Source organism: Sphaerodactylus townsendi, linkage group LG08, assembly GCF_021028975.2.
Source record: "Sphaerodactylus townsendi isolate TG3544 linkage group LG08, MPM_Stown_v2.3, whole genome shotgun sequence".
Lineage (NCBI taxonomy): Eukaryota > Metazoa > Chordata > Lepidosauria > Squamata > Sphaerodactylidae > Sphaerodactylus > Sphaerodactylus townsendi.
The window spans coordinates 101,013,434-101,030,651 of NC_059432.1; the positions used below are offsets into that span (position 1 = coordinate 101,013,434).

The window sequence follows — 17,218 nt, forward strand, 5'->3', positions numbered from 1 at the left end:
CAGTAGCTGCGCGCTATTGTAGGCAAGTAGCGCGGGGTCCCCGGGCATTCCCCACTACAGGGGCGGCGACAACGCAGCTGCCCCGACGCCGCCGCTGTCACGCCCCCTCAGCGCGCGTCATTCCTGGCGTTCTTCCAAACGGCGCCTTTTGATGACCCCGCGCAGAGCACGGGGTCGTGGGGAAGCCCAGGCGCACGCCAGAAATGACGTGCGCTGAGAGCAGCGCACGACATAGGGGGGGTCGTGGCAAGTGGGGAAACGCCCATAGTTTAGAATCAAACCCATTTTTCGAACTACATTTTGGTGCTCTTTATAATATGTAGAGTGAATAGATGGGAAAAGGTATCCTTGGACATTTTTCTCACAATGTTTACACTTTACGTGTTGGCAAGAGGTTAATAAATGTTTACCGAAATATGAGAAAATGTAAGCAATACATGTATTACATGAGAAAATGTAAGCAAGGGAGCAGCAGTGGCGTAGGAGGTTAAGAGCTCGTGTATCTAATCTGGAGGAACCGAGTTTGATTCCCAGCTCTGCCACCTGAGCTGTGGAGGCTTATCTGGGGAATTCAGATTAGCCTGGGCACTCCCACACACGCCAGCTGGGTGACCTTGGGCTAGTCACAGCTTCTCGGAGCTCTCTCAGCCCCACCCACCTCACAGGGTGTTTGTTGTGAGGGGGGAAGGGCAAGGAGATTGTAAGCCCCTTTGAGTCTCCTACAGGAGAGAAAGGGGGGATATAAATCCAAACTCTTCTTCTTCTTCTTCTTCAATAAGCCACATAATTAGTTTGTCCAAGCACTAGAACACTCTTGCAGTGGTACCCCAGGGTCGGACATGACTGAAGGGGAAACTTTACCTTTAGCAAGCACTAGGTAGGGCTGGATCCAGTGGTGGGATCCAAACATTTTAGTAACAGGTTCCTATGGTGGTGGGATTCAAACTGGTGTAGCGCCAATGGGGCTGGGCGGGGCATGACAGGGGCATGGCCGGGCATTCCTGGGCATGGCTGTGGCAAGGACGCAGCCGCTGCGCCGGTCCTTGGGCGGGAAACGAATGCACGCAGGCGCAGGCTGCCACGCACACCGGTGCACCTCCTGCTTGACTGCTTCAAGTTCTGTGCACGACTGCTGAGAGGAGGGCCGTAACTAAGGCAAAAATCACGTGGCAAAATCACCCATTAGTAACCCCCTCTCAAGATACAAAAATAATTAATAACCTGCTCTCAGGAACCTGTGAGAACCTGCTGGATCCCACCTCTGGCTGGATCTATGGGGTGGGATGAGAGGGACACGTGCCTGTGGCAGGAGGTGGAGAGGTTCAACAGTCTGGAATAGATGGCTTGTTCTGCCGCGTGTGCAACCGTTCCCCCCCTTAGAGTGCTACTAGGAGGGGGGAGAGGCTCAATTACACAGAACAGATGGCTAGTTCTGCAGTGTGGTTGCCCATTCCCCAATTAGGTTGCTACTAGAAGGTGGGCAGAGATGCTCATTCTGCAGCACACATGCCTTCGTCCCCCAATTAGGCTGTTCAAGGAGAAGGGAGAGGGAGACCCTGAGCCTCAGAGGGCAGTCTCAGCCCATGGTAAAGCAGAAGCTCTGTCTGTTAGTTGGTGAGACTATGGCCTCTTCCGCACATGCAGAATAATGCACTTTCAGTCCACTTTCACAATTGTTGGCAAGTGGATTTTGCTATTCCGCACTGCTGCAAAGTGCATTGAAAGTGGATTGAAAGTGCATTAGTCTGCATATGTGGAAGGGACCTATGGCAAGCAAGCAGTTGGAGGAACTAAAGGTTCCTGAGGAGATGTCAAAGATGCCAAGTTCTATGCAGTGAGAGACATAGACCCTAAGGCAGTGATAGCGAACCTTTTCGAGACCGAGTGCCCAAACTGCAACCCAAAACCCACTTATTTATCGCAAAGTACCAACACGGCAATTTAACCTGAATACTGAGGTTTTAGTTAAGGAAAAACTATTGGCTCCGAGGCACGCATTACTCGGGAGTAAGCTTGGTGGTAGTCAGTGGCTTTGCTTTGAAGCAACCATGCAATGCTTTGAACGGGTGAATCACGACCCCAGGAGGTTTTACTCAGAAGCAAGCACCCCACATGACAAACTCTGTGCGTGCGTGCCCACAGAGAGGGCTCTGAGTGCCACCTCTGGCACCCGTGCCATAGGTTCGCCACCACTGCCCTAAGGTAACCTTCCTTGGTTTCATTAACTTCCTTTCTTCCCCTGGCCGAGGCACCCTCCACTCTTCTACCTGCAAAACCTTCCAATTCCTTGTCTTCCTGTCCTTCTTCCCTTTTCAAGGACCACACATTGACCAGGCCCATGGTAGATTGTAGGCATGTGAGACTTCTGGGTGGGGAGCTTAGGACACATTCTAAACGCTCCCAGGGGAGAAGCATTTTTTAAGGCTGATAACTGTTAATGGTTTCGAATGCCTGATGCATCCCTCTTTCTGGCCCCTCTTCTTCATCCCTTGCTGAGATGCTGCAAGCCCTGGAGTGGCCTGGAGTCAAATAGGGCATAGGGGAAGAGGACAGGTCCCCACCACTTTAAAACTGTGAGCTGTGTCATGCTTGGCTGTGCCAAATGCCACAAGTAGTCCTGCCCCCTCATCTGAGAGGCTTGGCCTTCTCCTAAGAGCCTGATTTTACAACTTGGAAAAGGGGAGGCACGAACAGAGGGCTTGTTCATGTGCATTATCTGCCATCAAGTTGCTTCTGACTCATGAATCAATGAATCTCCAAAAATGTCCTCTCATTAACAGCCTTGCTTAGGTCATGCAAATTGAGGCCTGTGGCTTCCTTTATTGAGTCAATCCATCTTCCTCTTTTCATTCCTGTCTTCAATTTTTCCTAGAATTGTTGTTTTTTTTCCAGTGAATCTTTTCCAGGGGCTAAACTACAGTAGTTCCTGTTTAGTCATTTTAGCTTCTAGCAGCACAATTACCGGCAAAGCTTTTCTTGGCCTGAACTTTATCAGGCCCGCAAAAGAGCGTGAGGTGAGTTTGACGTTCCCTGTGTCAAAATTATATGTGCAGTATTTTTTAAAAAAAATGTTCAGGAAAAAGCTAGGCTAAAAAACTTCCTCCCTGGGTTGGGTTTATATGTGTGCTGAGGGAATGAGGAAATGGTCAAACATTATAGATAGACAAAATAATGTAACATTGTAATTATTCATTAACAGTTCATAGAGGTCAACATAATTCATTCTATTATCTAAAGGAGTTGTTGATTACATATGTTGATTATATACACACATATGAAGAAAAATATGTATATAATATATGGGGGTATCATTTAGTACACATCTGTGCATGTATTTTTATCTGTAATTTTTGGAATTGCTGCTATAATGTATTTTAATGAATTTTAATGTTTTATCGCTATTGTATTTATGAGATCTTATATTGTATTTGTTTTATGTCTCATTGTACACCGCCCAGAGCCCTTCGGGGGTTGGGCGGTCTACCAAGCCTAATAAATGAGCCTAATAAATGAGCCTAATAAATAAGCCTAATAATAATAATAATAATAATAATAATAATAATAATAATAATAATAATAATAATAATAATAATAATAATAATAATAATAATACTTTTGGCCTCCATGAAAAAATGTAGATCCGGCTGTTGTACTGGGGCAATGTTCTAGCTGCCTGTGTGGCCCCTGTCAACACTATGGCCCATTCCACACACGCAGAATAATGCACTTTCAATCCACTTTCACAATTGTTTGCAAGTGGATTTTGCTATTTTGCCCAGTAAAATCCAGCTGCAAAGTAGATTGAAAGTGGATTGAAAGTGCATTATTCTGCATGTGCGGGAGGGCCCTATGATTCTATTATTTGACTTCAAAAAGGATACGCAGCAGCTGGAGAAAGGGAAGAAACTGACAGCTAATTATCGTTTGAAGAATCTTCAACTTCAACCCAGTTTAAAAACAGTTGGGTCCTTTTCAGAGTGATAGAAAACGTGAACAAAGCCACATTAGGAGGATTTCTGATCTATGCTGAAGAAAATGAACACACGCAAATAAATATGCTTTCTGGGTTAAACCCGCAGGGTTTCTGCCTCCATGGGTCATTTTGTCTGAGGTAAAGGGAGATTTTTGCAGTTTCTCATCTCCCACTACTGTTCACCGAATTTCCCCTTATGCTGTTCCTGAGTGACAGAGGGCCTTCCAGACAATGGTGGTGAACAATAATTGGAAGATGGGAACAGTGTGTGTGGGAGGGTGGGGGCGGAGGGGGGTTGGGATGGGGAGAAATGAGTAACTTCCCCCTCTTCCACTGATTGAAAATGACCTTTGTGCACTATTGCACAAGCTACTTTGCATTCAACTTCACTCTTTCTTGTCAGATATGGTCATATCATTGCCCAAAGGGAGACCTCATAGGTCAGAAGCAGACGAGTAGTCTGACTTAGTTCAAGGCGCTTTCCGCAAGGCAGTTTCAGAATGGCAGCACTTTATCGGAGAAGTGAAAAATTGAAAGTCAGCAGAAGTTCGCCTATGGGGGTACAAATAGTCTCTTGTTTCTGCTTCCAGGGAGGTGTGAGATAGACTAGGAAAATGTCACGGGCATAGAAATGGCGACCACTAAAAGTGCTGGGTTGGATCCCATCATCCATCAGCAGAAGACTTTGATGATCACAGATGTTCTTTCTGTCTTCTTCCTACCAGCAGTCCCATCTGACTTCAGAAAAATTGATTCCTACAGTCACAAAACCCACATTTACTAACAGCCATTCAGGCTACGGAGCTGCATTGTGCATCTTGCGATCTCAAGAAGAAGAAGAAGAAGAAGAAGAAGAAGAAGAAGAAGAAGAAGAAGAAGAAGAAGAAGAAGAAGAAGAGGAGGAGGAGGAGGAGGAGGAGGAGGAGGAGTAGTTTGGATTTATATCCCCCCTTTCTCTCCTGCAGGAGACTCAAAGGAGCTTACAATCTCCTTGCCCTTCCCCCCTCACAACAAACACCCTGTGAGGTGGGTGGGGCTGAGAGAGCTCAGAAGAGCTGTGACTAGCCCAAGGTCACCCAGCTGGCGTGTGTGGTAGTGCACAGGCTAATCTGAATTCCCCAGATAAGCCTCCACAGAATCAACATTTCCAGCATCAGATGGAACTGTGGTAAGGAGGTATAGACATGTAAGATCCCTGATCAACAACAAAAGTAACACACACACACACACACAGAGAGAGAGAGAGAGAGAGAGCTTAAGAGCTTTTATTGGGATTGTGAAGGGCTGGTAAGTGTACATTAAGGCAACATGTAATTCAGCAATTCTTGTTAGAGACTGCTTTCTTAGAGCAAGTATAATTTGAAGCAATCTAGTACAAAAGGAGAGGTGCTTCATAACCCTTCTCCCCACACAATTATTTTCTAACTGAAAGTCACCTCCTGTCTCCCATGCCTCTTTTTTTAAAAAGGACTAAAAGCAGTTGGGGTCAATTTTCTATATGAAAAGAACACAAGGAGAAAGGATCGAGAACGCGCCTTTCCCATCTCTTCCCACCCCTTTCTCTTCAATCTGTAGCCACAACTGATTGCTAAAAGAAGTAGGGGGCCCCAAATGAAAGGGAATAAAGAATATAAAGGTATACTTACCAGGAAGTGCTCCACCTTTTATATACCCTATAACATTAGACACTGTCTTGTATGTTGGCTGAGTATAAACATTCAGAATGACAACTTTTCTTTCTGTTGGGAGATAAAGAAAACATGTCTCTTTTAATATTGTGAATAACCAAATGATCAATTCTAAACATAAATACTTTTTTTAAAAAAATGGTTGTGGGGTACTTGTATATCAGTGGCTAAAAGCAATAGAGTTGGAAGGAAAATGGAGGAAATTTGACCTGGGTCTAGTCTGACTTACTGAGGCCCCGTCTGCATGGGCCAATAAACACGATGTTGGACACTAAAAAAAGTTTTGGGGGGACTTCACACAGATCCTGCCCCCCAAATGAGTCTCCCCCATGTTATTTCCCCAATACTGTTTGTTTTGAAAATCGCTAAACTAGCGAGTCCTTTCAAAAATCCCGGGTTGCAGCAGCTCGTGAGCGAACTACCAGGCAAGAGGAGCTTTATTCGCCTCCTTTTTCCTTTAAAAAATTTTTTGTGGCTAACATCAGCATAGCCACGCAGGCGCAGATGGCCTTATCTTGAGACATCAGCATTGCTGTGGGCAGTTATTTGTGCATGCCTGTGTAGCTACCCATGAGTGGGAAGTAATTTAAAAAAATTTGAAACAGGAATCAACTTTTTCTGAAGTCTGCTGGTAGAAAACTGAAGGAAAAAAATAGATGTGCAAAAGCACAGCAGAAACCTGAATTGTTTCTGTGGTCTCCACTCACTGCCTGCACGGAAGCATGTGAATGGGAAAACAAGAAAATGGGGTCCTTTATCCTGACTGCTACCCATTATATATTTGCTGTGTGCAGTGGCGGGGCTACCAGGGGCCGGGGGGGCGCCACACACTGGGCGCACGGCTTTGGTTCACGGGGGGGGGAGAAAATTCCCCCTGACCACTCCCCCCTCTTTGGTTGGCCGCTCAGCTCACCCCGCCCTCCCGCAACGTCCGCCCATACTTACTTTAACAAATGGAGCAGGCTAGAGAGGAGGCCTGCCTGTGTTCCCTTCCAGACTGCAAACAGCCTGGTGGAGACCCTGGTGGAAATGACCAGGGAGACCCTGGGAAATGTCGTTCCCACCAGGTCATTTGCAGCCTGGAAGGGAACAGGCAGGCCTCTTCTCCAGCCTGCTCGGTTTGCTAAAGTAAGTGGGGGGGGCACCGTGGGGGGGGAGAAACCAGAGTGTGCACTGGGCACACTCTGGCCCAGCTATGCCTCTGGTTGTGGGAAAGGGGCTTCAGTGTTGCAGTATTTGTTATCCTTCTGGGAGAACTTCAGGTTCCTCTGGAGAGGCTGGTGACATCATAAGTTCATTATTGCTTCTTTGAAGTGGCAGTGGCTCTCTAGAGAGTTAGACCTTTTCTCTTTGCTGCCTAATACTATGTTTTTTCCTTTTATTTCTGCATCCCCCGCCCAAATTTGGTTCCAGAAATTTTCCCATTTTTACCACAATGTTTTTTGCAATCATTTTCCAAGACCTTTCCTTGAGCATGCCATCATGTTGAAATAGTCTTTTATTTTTCTGCCCCACCAAAAATAATGCCCCTTATCCTACCCCGTGTAGTTGCCCAAACTCCCCTTCAGCTATTTTCTCCTCCCACATGTCCTCCATTGTCTAAAGCAGGGGTCTCCAAACTATGGCCCTCCAGATGTTCATGGACTACAATTCCCATCAGCCCCTGCAAGACAGCCAGTTGGCAGAATTGTGGGAATCATAGTCCATGAACATCTGGAGGGCCATAGTTTGAAGACCCCTGGTTTAGAGGATTTCCCCCCCCTTTGCCATATTGTAATGTTAAGGTAACACTATGTGTCAGCAGTTAGGGGCGAGTGAAATTAACAAGGAAAGTTGCTTTCTCAGGAGGAAATTGAAAAAAACTTTTTTACACAATAAGATAGTGTGTTTCTGCAGTTCTAATTTGGCCAAAAATGGTTCTTTGTTTGGGGGAAGCACGCTACGTGTTTCTGTTCCTTCAGGTATTGACACCTGCTCCATCAGTTTTTGAACTGCTGCTTCAAAATGTAACTGTGCAGTAATGCTGCTGTGCCTGAGCAAAAGAAAAAAGTGAGAGGATTGTTTTTCTTCCTCATGGATGACATCCTAGGACCATCAGGAATAATATGTTTTCAATATGTGAAATAAATGCAACTGAAGAGACAAGGGGGGGGTCCCCAAATTGATTGGAGGTCAGGGGGAGGATATGTGCGGAATGATTTCACACAGAACATTTCCAAGACACAAGGTTTGACCACTGAAGAAATCTGTGACAAGCTGTGCATGAGGAAAAGTCATTAGAGAGGGACAGGATTCTCCCAACAGGTGATACCTGAATTCTTTTAACTGGAAATTAATTGAACTAATGGCCTTTTTTGTGCCAATCATATACACTAGTAGCTCTTCAGAAGAAGAAGCGTTGAATTTATATCCCCCCTTTCTCTCCTGTAAGGAGACTCAAAGGGCTTACAATCTCCTTTCCCTTCCACCCCTCACAACAAACACCCTGTGAGGTGGGTGGGGCTGAGAGAGCTCAGAAGAACTGTGACTAGCCCAAGGTCACCCAGCTGGCATGTGTTGGAGTGCACAGGCTAATCTGAATTCCCCAGATAAGCCTCCACAGCTCAAGCGGCAGAGCGGGGAATCAAACCCAGTTCCTCCAGATTAGAGTACACCTGCTCTTAACCACTACGCCACTGCTGCTCCACCTATTCCAACTCATGAACTCAGTTGTTGTTAGACTTAATTGTTCTTAGACAAGGAGTTCTTTGAACTCTTTGCTTTTAGACTCTAGACAAATTCCCTAAGGCTATGCCGGACTAGCCTTTCACCAAGTCCATTTTCCTTAAAGGCAAACCCTCCTGTTCTACAGATGTTGCATTGAGCTCTATTCATGCAACGCTTAACCCAGCAGATGTGCATTTCAGTAGCATGAGTCAAGTGATTGCCACATTGTTAAAAATGGAAAATGTGTGTTTTCCATGAGGAAAATTTTCCTCCATTCACTTGAACTTCCACCCTAACTGTAGATCCTAAGTGACTATGGACCTCTTCAGACCAGTAGTCATTGAACCAAAGGGAAGTTCTTCGGGAAGGTCTCAGACTCAGAAACTATTATCTGTTTCATGTTTTATTTCCCTACTCAGCTCATGTCTCGGCCTTGTTCTGGAAGCATACAAGAATGTTTAAACAGAGAGTTTGTTCCAACCTAGAAAATAACCTGTCTCTCTATCTTTGTCAAAAGGGCTTTCAAGTTCATGTTCTTCATATTTGACAAATGAGTTTGTTTTAAAAATTAATTAAAACTAATATCTTTTTTTTTTCTTTTCCCTCCCAGGCTCTGAAAACAAATGGCCTCATTAAAGACTGAAGCAGGTGCAATAGCAAATATATCTTTCTTTCTCCCCCCCCCCCTTAGCCAAATGTTAATAATGGTACAATTCTGTGCAAGACATGCTGAAATTATTTGGGAAAATGTCAATACTATTTGGGGTTATTTTACCTACTTATAGATTTACATTTCAGCACCACCAGAGCTGCTTATTGAATGGGGCAGGGGTGAGGCACGATAATATTCCCTATTTCTTGGCCTCCCTGTGCGTTTCTATGCTAGAAGTGTCTTCAATTTACATGGAATTAGGTGGCAAGGAGTTTGGTCTGCCCAAAATTGGGATCTTGCCAGAATATGTAGAGTTGTAATGTGAATTCAGAAGGCTTCAGGGTTTTTGTAAATGTGTTTGAGTTTCCACTGCTAGGTGTCGTAAGATGAAGACGATCAAGACGAACAGAAGACACTGGGGACATAAGGAAGCAGGAGTGCAGAAACACATCAGGTTCACCAGTTAAGCCTACCACTCAGGTGGAATCAAACCTGGCTCTCCAGATTAGAATCCATGTGCTCCTAACCACTACATCACACTGGCTCACAGTTCCTTGGAACAAGGGTAGAAAGGAGATGGTATAGGAAAGAACTTTGGAGCAAAATCCGCCTGCTAAGGGAAGAGGAAGCAGAAGAAGAGTTTGGATTTATATCCCCCTTTCTCTCCTGCAGGAGACACAAAGGGGCTTACAATCTCCTTGCCCTTCCCCCCTCACAACAAACACTCTGTGAGGTAGGTGGGGCTGAGAGAGCTCCGAGAAGCTGTGACTAGCCCAAGGTCACCCAGCTGGCGTGTGTGGGAGTGCACAGGCTAGTCTAAATTCCCCAGATAAGCCTCCACAGCTCAGGCGACAGAGCTGGGAATCAAACCTGGTTCCTCCAGATTAGATACACGAGCTCTTAACCTCCTACACCACTGCTGCTCCAGGAAGAGCCAACAAAAAAGGGAAAACCACAATGGTGGTGGGGTGAGAGCTACTGCTCAGGGACTGGGACAGAAAACCTGTGAGGAAATCTGAAGTGTGAAACCCTTCTTTGCACTGTGCTATATGGAAAGCTATAATAGCAATGGAGAAACCACACAAGCCACATTTTGTAAAGGAAAAGGTCACTCCAAGATCTCAAAGGTCGATTCCGCACTTGCGTTATCGACCTAAGTTCGAGCTGCGTTCGACCTAAGTGCACCGCACAACCGCTGGGATCGACGTGGTTTTTTACCAGCTTCGCCCCGTGTAACGGTCAAATTTCCGACTCCAGTTGGGAACTACTACTTTTTCAGGGAATCACGCTTGAACCCAGCTTGATTCCAGTAAAGTGCAGAATCTCTGGTGCCAGGAGTCCCCCATTCAGCCAATCACAGCTGAGTGTTTCGGGCATGCGTACAGCTGGAGAACCACCGCGGTGAAAATCGCGCCTAATTTTTTTCCCCGTTCTTTCTTGCGTTCGAAGCGATGGCTGGTCACACAAACGGCGCACAATTTCCGCGTACCAATGTAAGCAGCCAATCAAAAAACGCCACCTTCGTCTCTCCATTCCTGTGGCAGTTTTTTTTATAACGTGTGTGGGGATGGATGGAACATGGCCATAGAACAGTAGCCAATCGGAACGGAGTGGCGAAGAGGCACAGGATGGTTCCGCCCTCCGAGCTGGGATCAAGCTGGTTGCAGTGGGGAACAACAATGGCTTCGACCTAGGTTAGTACCCTTCTCAGGGAACTGGGTCGAACCTATATTACTCGTGTGCGGAATCGCCCAAAGTAAAATTGCCTCATGAGGAGATAAACAACTAACACTTAAAATGGCATCCCCATGTCAGCTCTCCTCTGTATCATACAGTAGCATTTTCTCGGTGTCATTAGGTCCTGATTCATTGCTCCAAGTCATTGGCTGCAGCTGGCTGGGAAACATATAACACCAGAGTGATTCTTACCCTGTGTTAGAGATGGGGAGGGGCAAACCCATTTTTTTAGTGGTAGTCCCATGTATCCTGTAACTTGTAGTCCCTTATAAAGGTAATAGCAAAATCGAATGTCCTCCTTTGGCAAGTGACATGTTCTGGGATCAGATAACATAATGAATAGATGTATTGTACAGTACCATTACTTGGCTTATAGGCTTAGTGTGACTAACAAAAGGCTTTGAGAGCTCTCAGTGGAGTAAGGAAAAGAAGTAAAATTTAATTTCCCTTAAACATTTCTGACAACCAAATCTGAGTTGCTAGCATTAGACGTCCAACAAAAGACTTTAAAAAGGTCTTGACAACTTTATCTCTTTCTCCTTTATGCTCTGGGAAGCGACAGGGAGACTTCAGCTTAATGCAGCCTGAAATATTCTTTAAACTTTATCTAAGCTATAAAGCTACTTCACTACTAAAAGAAGAGAGATTATTGTTACCGTTAATGGTTCTAGTTTAGTTCCATTTTTCCAAATCCTGCAACTAAAAAAAAAAACTACCCGACATTACAGGATGAGTGTTTTGGAGACTAATATTGTCAGCTCTAGGACTTGGAAATTACTGGAGATTTTGGGCTAAAATATGGAGTGGGGGGGGAGTTGGAGAGGTTAAGGGCTCGGTGGACCGGGTGGAGGAGCACATGCTTGGCTGCTTGGGGATTCCCACACTGTGGGGAGGAAGAAGGAACTCTACAGCTCTTTGTAGGATTATGGACCTAGCTGAGGTTCCATTAAAGGGAGAAACGCTCAGTTCCTTGTATACTTCTGAAGTTGAGCCCTTGACTTTGCTGCTTCAAATTTCCTTTTAATTATCTTGTGTTTTAGTGTAGGGAGTAAATCTCTACATTTTTTATTGTTGTTGTTGTTGTTGTTGTTGTTTGTTGTTGTAGATTTCACAGCTGCCAGATCTTTAGCTGGTTGTTGGCCTTCATTACAATTCGAGCCTCACCCAGAGGCCTAGGAAGTTGTAACGTATCGGCGTAGAATTCGTGCGGATCCCAGCAGGGCTGCCTTCTGAATTTGACAGATGTTAATTTTGTCAATTCGAAGATGTTTCAAGTGCTGCCCTAGTGTTTTTGGGATGGCACCCAGCATGCCAATAATAATAATAATAATAATAATAATAATAATAATAATAATAATAATAATAATAATGATGATGATGATGATGATGATGATGATGATGATGATGATGATGATGATGATAATTATAACAATGATAATGATAATGATAATAGTAATAATAATAGTAATAATTATTATTATTATTATTGTAGATTTCACAGCTGCCAGATCTTTAGCTGGTTGTTGGCTTTCATTACAATTCGAGCCTTTTATTCTTATTCTTATTATTCTTATTATTCTTATTATTCTTATTATTCTTATTATTGACCTTTTGAGGACCAGCCTGCTTTCTTCTTGTGAACATTTCTCGCATGCCTACTGAACTGCCTTGACCTCTGGATCCTGCCCTGCCTCTTTCTTGCCAACCTGTTTACCTGTGACCCTTGAACCATGCTGTCAACTTGTGAGAATAGCATAGGCACCTCATCACTTGCATTATTTGTTAGTTCCATGCCAGACTGGGAATTAAAATATCCCTTCCACCATGAGAGAGGAAAGGGATAACATTTCAGCTTGGTTTTGATTCGACCTCCACACAAAATTGGATGAATTTATGGTTGGATATATTTTATTTGGATTATTATATGTATTTGGCCAATTCTGCACAGCATTACTATACTGTGTTACATTCGGTATTTAAAAAGCTGTTTTCTCCTGGTTTCTCCCTTTGCTTGGGTGCCCGTTTCTGTGAAGGAGTTGAGTTAAGACCGGGAGGAAATACTCCAATTTATTTTGCATGAGCCCGGCTTTTTTTGTTTTTACAACATAGATGCAGCACGCATGCTCAAACATCCCCGATGAGCTGCATTCTGATTGGCTCTTCCCCCCCTCCCAAAGGCAGTGCTTCTGATTGACAAATCCACAGCAACTGCAGGAAAACCAAGCAGGACACCTTCCCCCTCTTTTCTCTAGCTTTGGAAAGGAGCCGGTGCAGTGAGCAACATGGCAAGCACGTTGTGCTATACAAAGTAAAAACTTTTGATCAATACTGGGCAGAGCACTATGTCCCATCCATATTTAAAGGTGTGCAGGAAACCACAGCATGAGGCACTCACCCACTCACCCTGATATACCAAATAACATTTGACTGGTCTTTGGGGCTGCCATGGAATGAGAGCATCCTGCCAGGCTGTGCTTCCCCACCCCTCGAATCCCAGGATCCCTCCCCTTGGGAATGTGAGCCAGGAGCTGCAAGACTGGGCTGGCTGTGGCTCGGCTAGTGAGCGGCTCTTGGCGGGAGCGAGCTGGAATGGGGCAAGCACTATTGCCTGGCTCCTGGAAGAGCTGTTAAGCAGTGGAAAACTTGCTTGGGGAACATTTTGGAAAGGGTGGGCTGCAACTCAGCAGAAATGAAACTATGTATTGTCGAAGGCTTTCACGGCCGGAATCACTGGGGTGCTGTGTGGTTTCTGGGCTGTATGGCCATGTTCTAGCAGCGTTCTCTCCTGACGTTTCGCCTGCATCTGTGGCTGGCATCTTCAGAGGATCTGATGGTAGGAATGGAAAGCAAGCGGAGTATATATACTGTGAGGTCAAAAGGTGAGGCCCTCTGAATAGAGTAGCCTGGTATGTGAGTCACAAAGAAGTCTGTAGCCTAGGATTGATATTGTCTATAGTTGTCCTGTGTTTGTATGGAGCTGATTTGTCACTGTCTTGATTCTAGAGTTTTTCAACACTGGCAGCCAAATTCTGTTCATTTTCATGGTTTCTTCCTTCCGGTTGAAGTTGTCCATGTCCACAGATGCAGGCGAAACGTCAGGAGAGAATGCTGCTAGAACACGGCCATACAGCCCGGAAACAACACAGCACCCCAGAAATGAAACTGACATGATGTAAGGCAGGGAGGTCAGGCGGTGGGGTGGGAAAAATAAATCGGTTTTGCTCCCATGGCCTTCACACGGAAGCGATTCAACGTGAGATTTTGGAAGAAAGATCAACATTTTAGCATTTTTTAAAGAACCGGGGATGAGGCAAATATAATGGGACAAACCCGCTTTAGGATTGGAAACCATGCAAACTTCTTGGCTGAACTGGGATATGTCTCTTGGTTGCTCAACCTGGCATATTTGAACCATGCGGAAACAGACTTTGTAAGCTTCCCAAGCTTGCAAATCAGTAAAACAGTTCCTAGATATAATCACCTTTAAAAATTAATTACCTTAATTATAACATTGAAGCTTGCCTAATATTGCATTGGGAATGGCAGCCATTAATTGTTACTAAATTCATGGAACAATTAATCTTCCAAAACGGATTTTTTTTTCCCCTATGGAAAAATTAAACACTGGATGTCACCAAGGAGACAAAATACATTGGCGTGGCCTCCTGCAGTGTGCCGGTATAAGTGATATGGTTCCAAAACGAAAGGCAAACTAAAAAAGAGTTGGCAGTCACACTGGCGAAATCAAGCCAGGGTGGAATTTTTTAACTGCCGACCTCCCAGAATTAAATTTGATTTCCAGACAACAGAGCTAAGTTTCCTTGGAGAAAATGGCAGACACTGTGGCATTCTATCTTGCCGAGGTCTCTCCCTTCTTCAAACTCCCTTTGCTCAACACTCCATCTTCAAATTTCCAGGAGTTTCTCCACTTGGGTCCGGCAGCCCTAGTGGGGGTGCCTGAAACTGTTGGCAGCCGGACCCAACTACTATTAGAACTTTATGATGCAGATTGGCTTCATATAAACCTAGGCCCCTTCCGCACACGCAAAATAATGCGTTTTCAAACCACTTTCACAACTGTTTGCAAGTGGATTTTGCTATTCCGCACAGCTTCAAAGAGCACTGAAAGCAGTTTGAAAGTGCATTATTCTGCATGTGCGGAATGAGCCCTAGTTTCATATGCATTTCTATGTCTTGTGTCTCCATTTCAACATGTCGGGGCAACAGGTTGTGAAGGACAGTCAAAAATACACGAAGCTGAAAATACATGAAAGGCAACACTTAATTAGCTTTAATTACTTTTCTCCTTGCGCTTTTTAAAATCTCAGACTGGCCACCGTTTCGATTCAAGTCACAAACGAATTTGGAACAATGGGTTCTCGTTAGACCGAGTTTGTGTGCATGCATGTTTGCAAATAATAATAATACAGTGACAAATCTTGTGCCGTCTAAAAGGAAAACAATCTTTGTTGCTGGCCAACAAGGCAGGGAAATATTCCACACCACATCATTAATACAGTACATTTATCTCTGCAAAATTAATTCTTGCTTAGCTGTGTATCAAATAGTCTACGAAGAAAGTTAATTGCGAATCAATGGCGACAGACAGAATGCTGAATATACTGTAAACTTTCTCATGCAGCGCCTTATTTGGCACAGCTGATGAATGAGCGGATGCTGCTGTAATAGAAAGCCACTCTTCTGTCTCTTCTCTCATGCAAGTGATTGATCCTTTGGACTCTTGTTTGTCTAATTTTATGCAGCTCTGTTTCCTCCCCAGCCTCCAAATAAACTTTGATTGATTAAAAACAAAGCCCTTGAGTGGCCAATAACAAAACTAGTAATATGATTTTCTGGATAGATATGCATAATATAATTCACTCCAGTCGGGCCAATGGAAAACTAGTCACCATCTTTTAGATCTGTTGGGCACCCAATGTCTAAGCACAGCTCTCTACCTGCCTCTACAGGAAGTTCTTTCCTGGCTCATGCCTGAGCAGGCAGTGACCATGTTTCTGCCCCTTGACGGCTGGAGTTCTTCATGCAACCCAATCAATCTGGAGCAGACATATTTAAATGCCCCCTCTCAAGCAAACTTTAGGCTGCAATGGTATCTCTTTATGGACTGGTTGGTCGCCATCAGCTCAAGCAAGATTTCTTTTCCCCATTGATTCTTGTTACCTGATGTGTAAATGTGGGTGCTCGACCAGAACAGGAAGTTCACAACGAAGTATAAGGCAGGGGTCTCCAATCTTTTCCAGCCTACGAGCACTTTTGGATGGTGGCACAGGATGGTGGTGCCCAAATTGGGGCCAAAGGAGGCAGAGCCAACCATAACGTGCCAGGGTGTAACACCATGCATAATTCTAACTCTTCACCATGTCAAGCCAAAGCTCAGTTAAATAGGATGCAATGAACATATTGTTTAAAATGTTTTCTTGCATGTGCACAACTTCCATTCAGTCTTGCAATGAAAATCCTTGTGCTATGGGAGGGAACTGATGAGGAAGCTACTTAAAAAATATCAGCACAGCCAGTTAGAGCTCCAGAGGCCAAGCACAATCCCAGCTGGACAAAACCCCTACATGACCTTGCTTGCTTTCCAAGCATTTGGTGTGTGCCAGGAAAGATGCCAGTCAGTACCATGGCACCCATTGGCACCCTGTTGGGGATCTCTGGTGAGAGGTATTCAAAGGGAGAAAGACTTGGTCTACCAACATCGTTCTCTTGTGGTTGAATGGCTGAAGGGGGACTGTTGAAGGAACTTCTTTGGGACTGGGCAACAACGAAACCCTAATGTGAACAGGACCAGGAGGATAGTGGTGGTCATTGGTCTTTCTTGACACATCTTCATCTGTGTAAGACGTTTGTACCCAAAACAAGAGATCCATTTCAATATCAACTATATTATTGAGTTTCACTCTTTGGGTCAGGACAAAGGTGTCCACCATTTCATAAAAGAAGCACCACCTGGAGGTACTCACAAAATTTGGGACCATCCCCGTCATTCAATCGCCATCAGAATTGACAATTGCTCTTCAATGGAATGAATCCTGGTATGTTTGCTTTTGTGGGTGGGGTTGCCAACTTCAAACTGAGAAAGTCCTGGAGATCTGGGTGTAGAGTAGGACTGCCGATCTGGAGATCTCCCACTATTGCCATTGATCTCAAGACTGTCAGGGTCATTTCGCCTGGACAAAATGGCTGCTCTGTGGCATTATGCCCTGCTCTCTCTTCCATACAGCCTGACCTCCTCAAGCTCCATCGAAATATCTCCAGTATTTCTCTCCCCATAGCTGGGAATCCTAATGGGGAACCTGGGGAGGGGAAGGATCTCATAGCTGTTAATTTCACCCTCCAGAGCAGGTATAGTGCTGTTAATTTCACCCTCCAGAGCAGTTATTTTTCCCCAAAAGAACTATTCTGTGTAGTCTAGAGACCAGTTGTAATTCCTGGAGATCT

The 17,218-nt window shown here is 44.7% G+C and overlaps 1 protein-coding gene across 1 annotated transcript in view; it reads right to left on the reverse strand.

Moving 5' to 3' along the window:
• The window catches only part of NAALADL2 (N-acetylated alpha-linked acidic dipeptidase like 2), a 530,968-nt gene that overhangs the window by 228,553 nt on the left and 285,197 nt on the right, over window positions 1–17,218 (reverse strand). Inside the window, exon 6 of the mRNA XM_048504877.1 lies at window positions 5,620–5,712. Coding sequence (XP_048360834.1) covers window positions 5,620–5,712 — 93 coding nt within the window. The remainder of the gene's footprint in view (window positions 1–5,619; window positions 5,713–17,218) is intronic.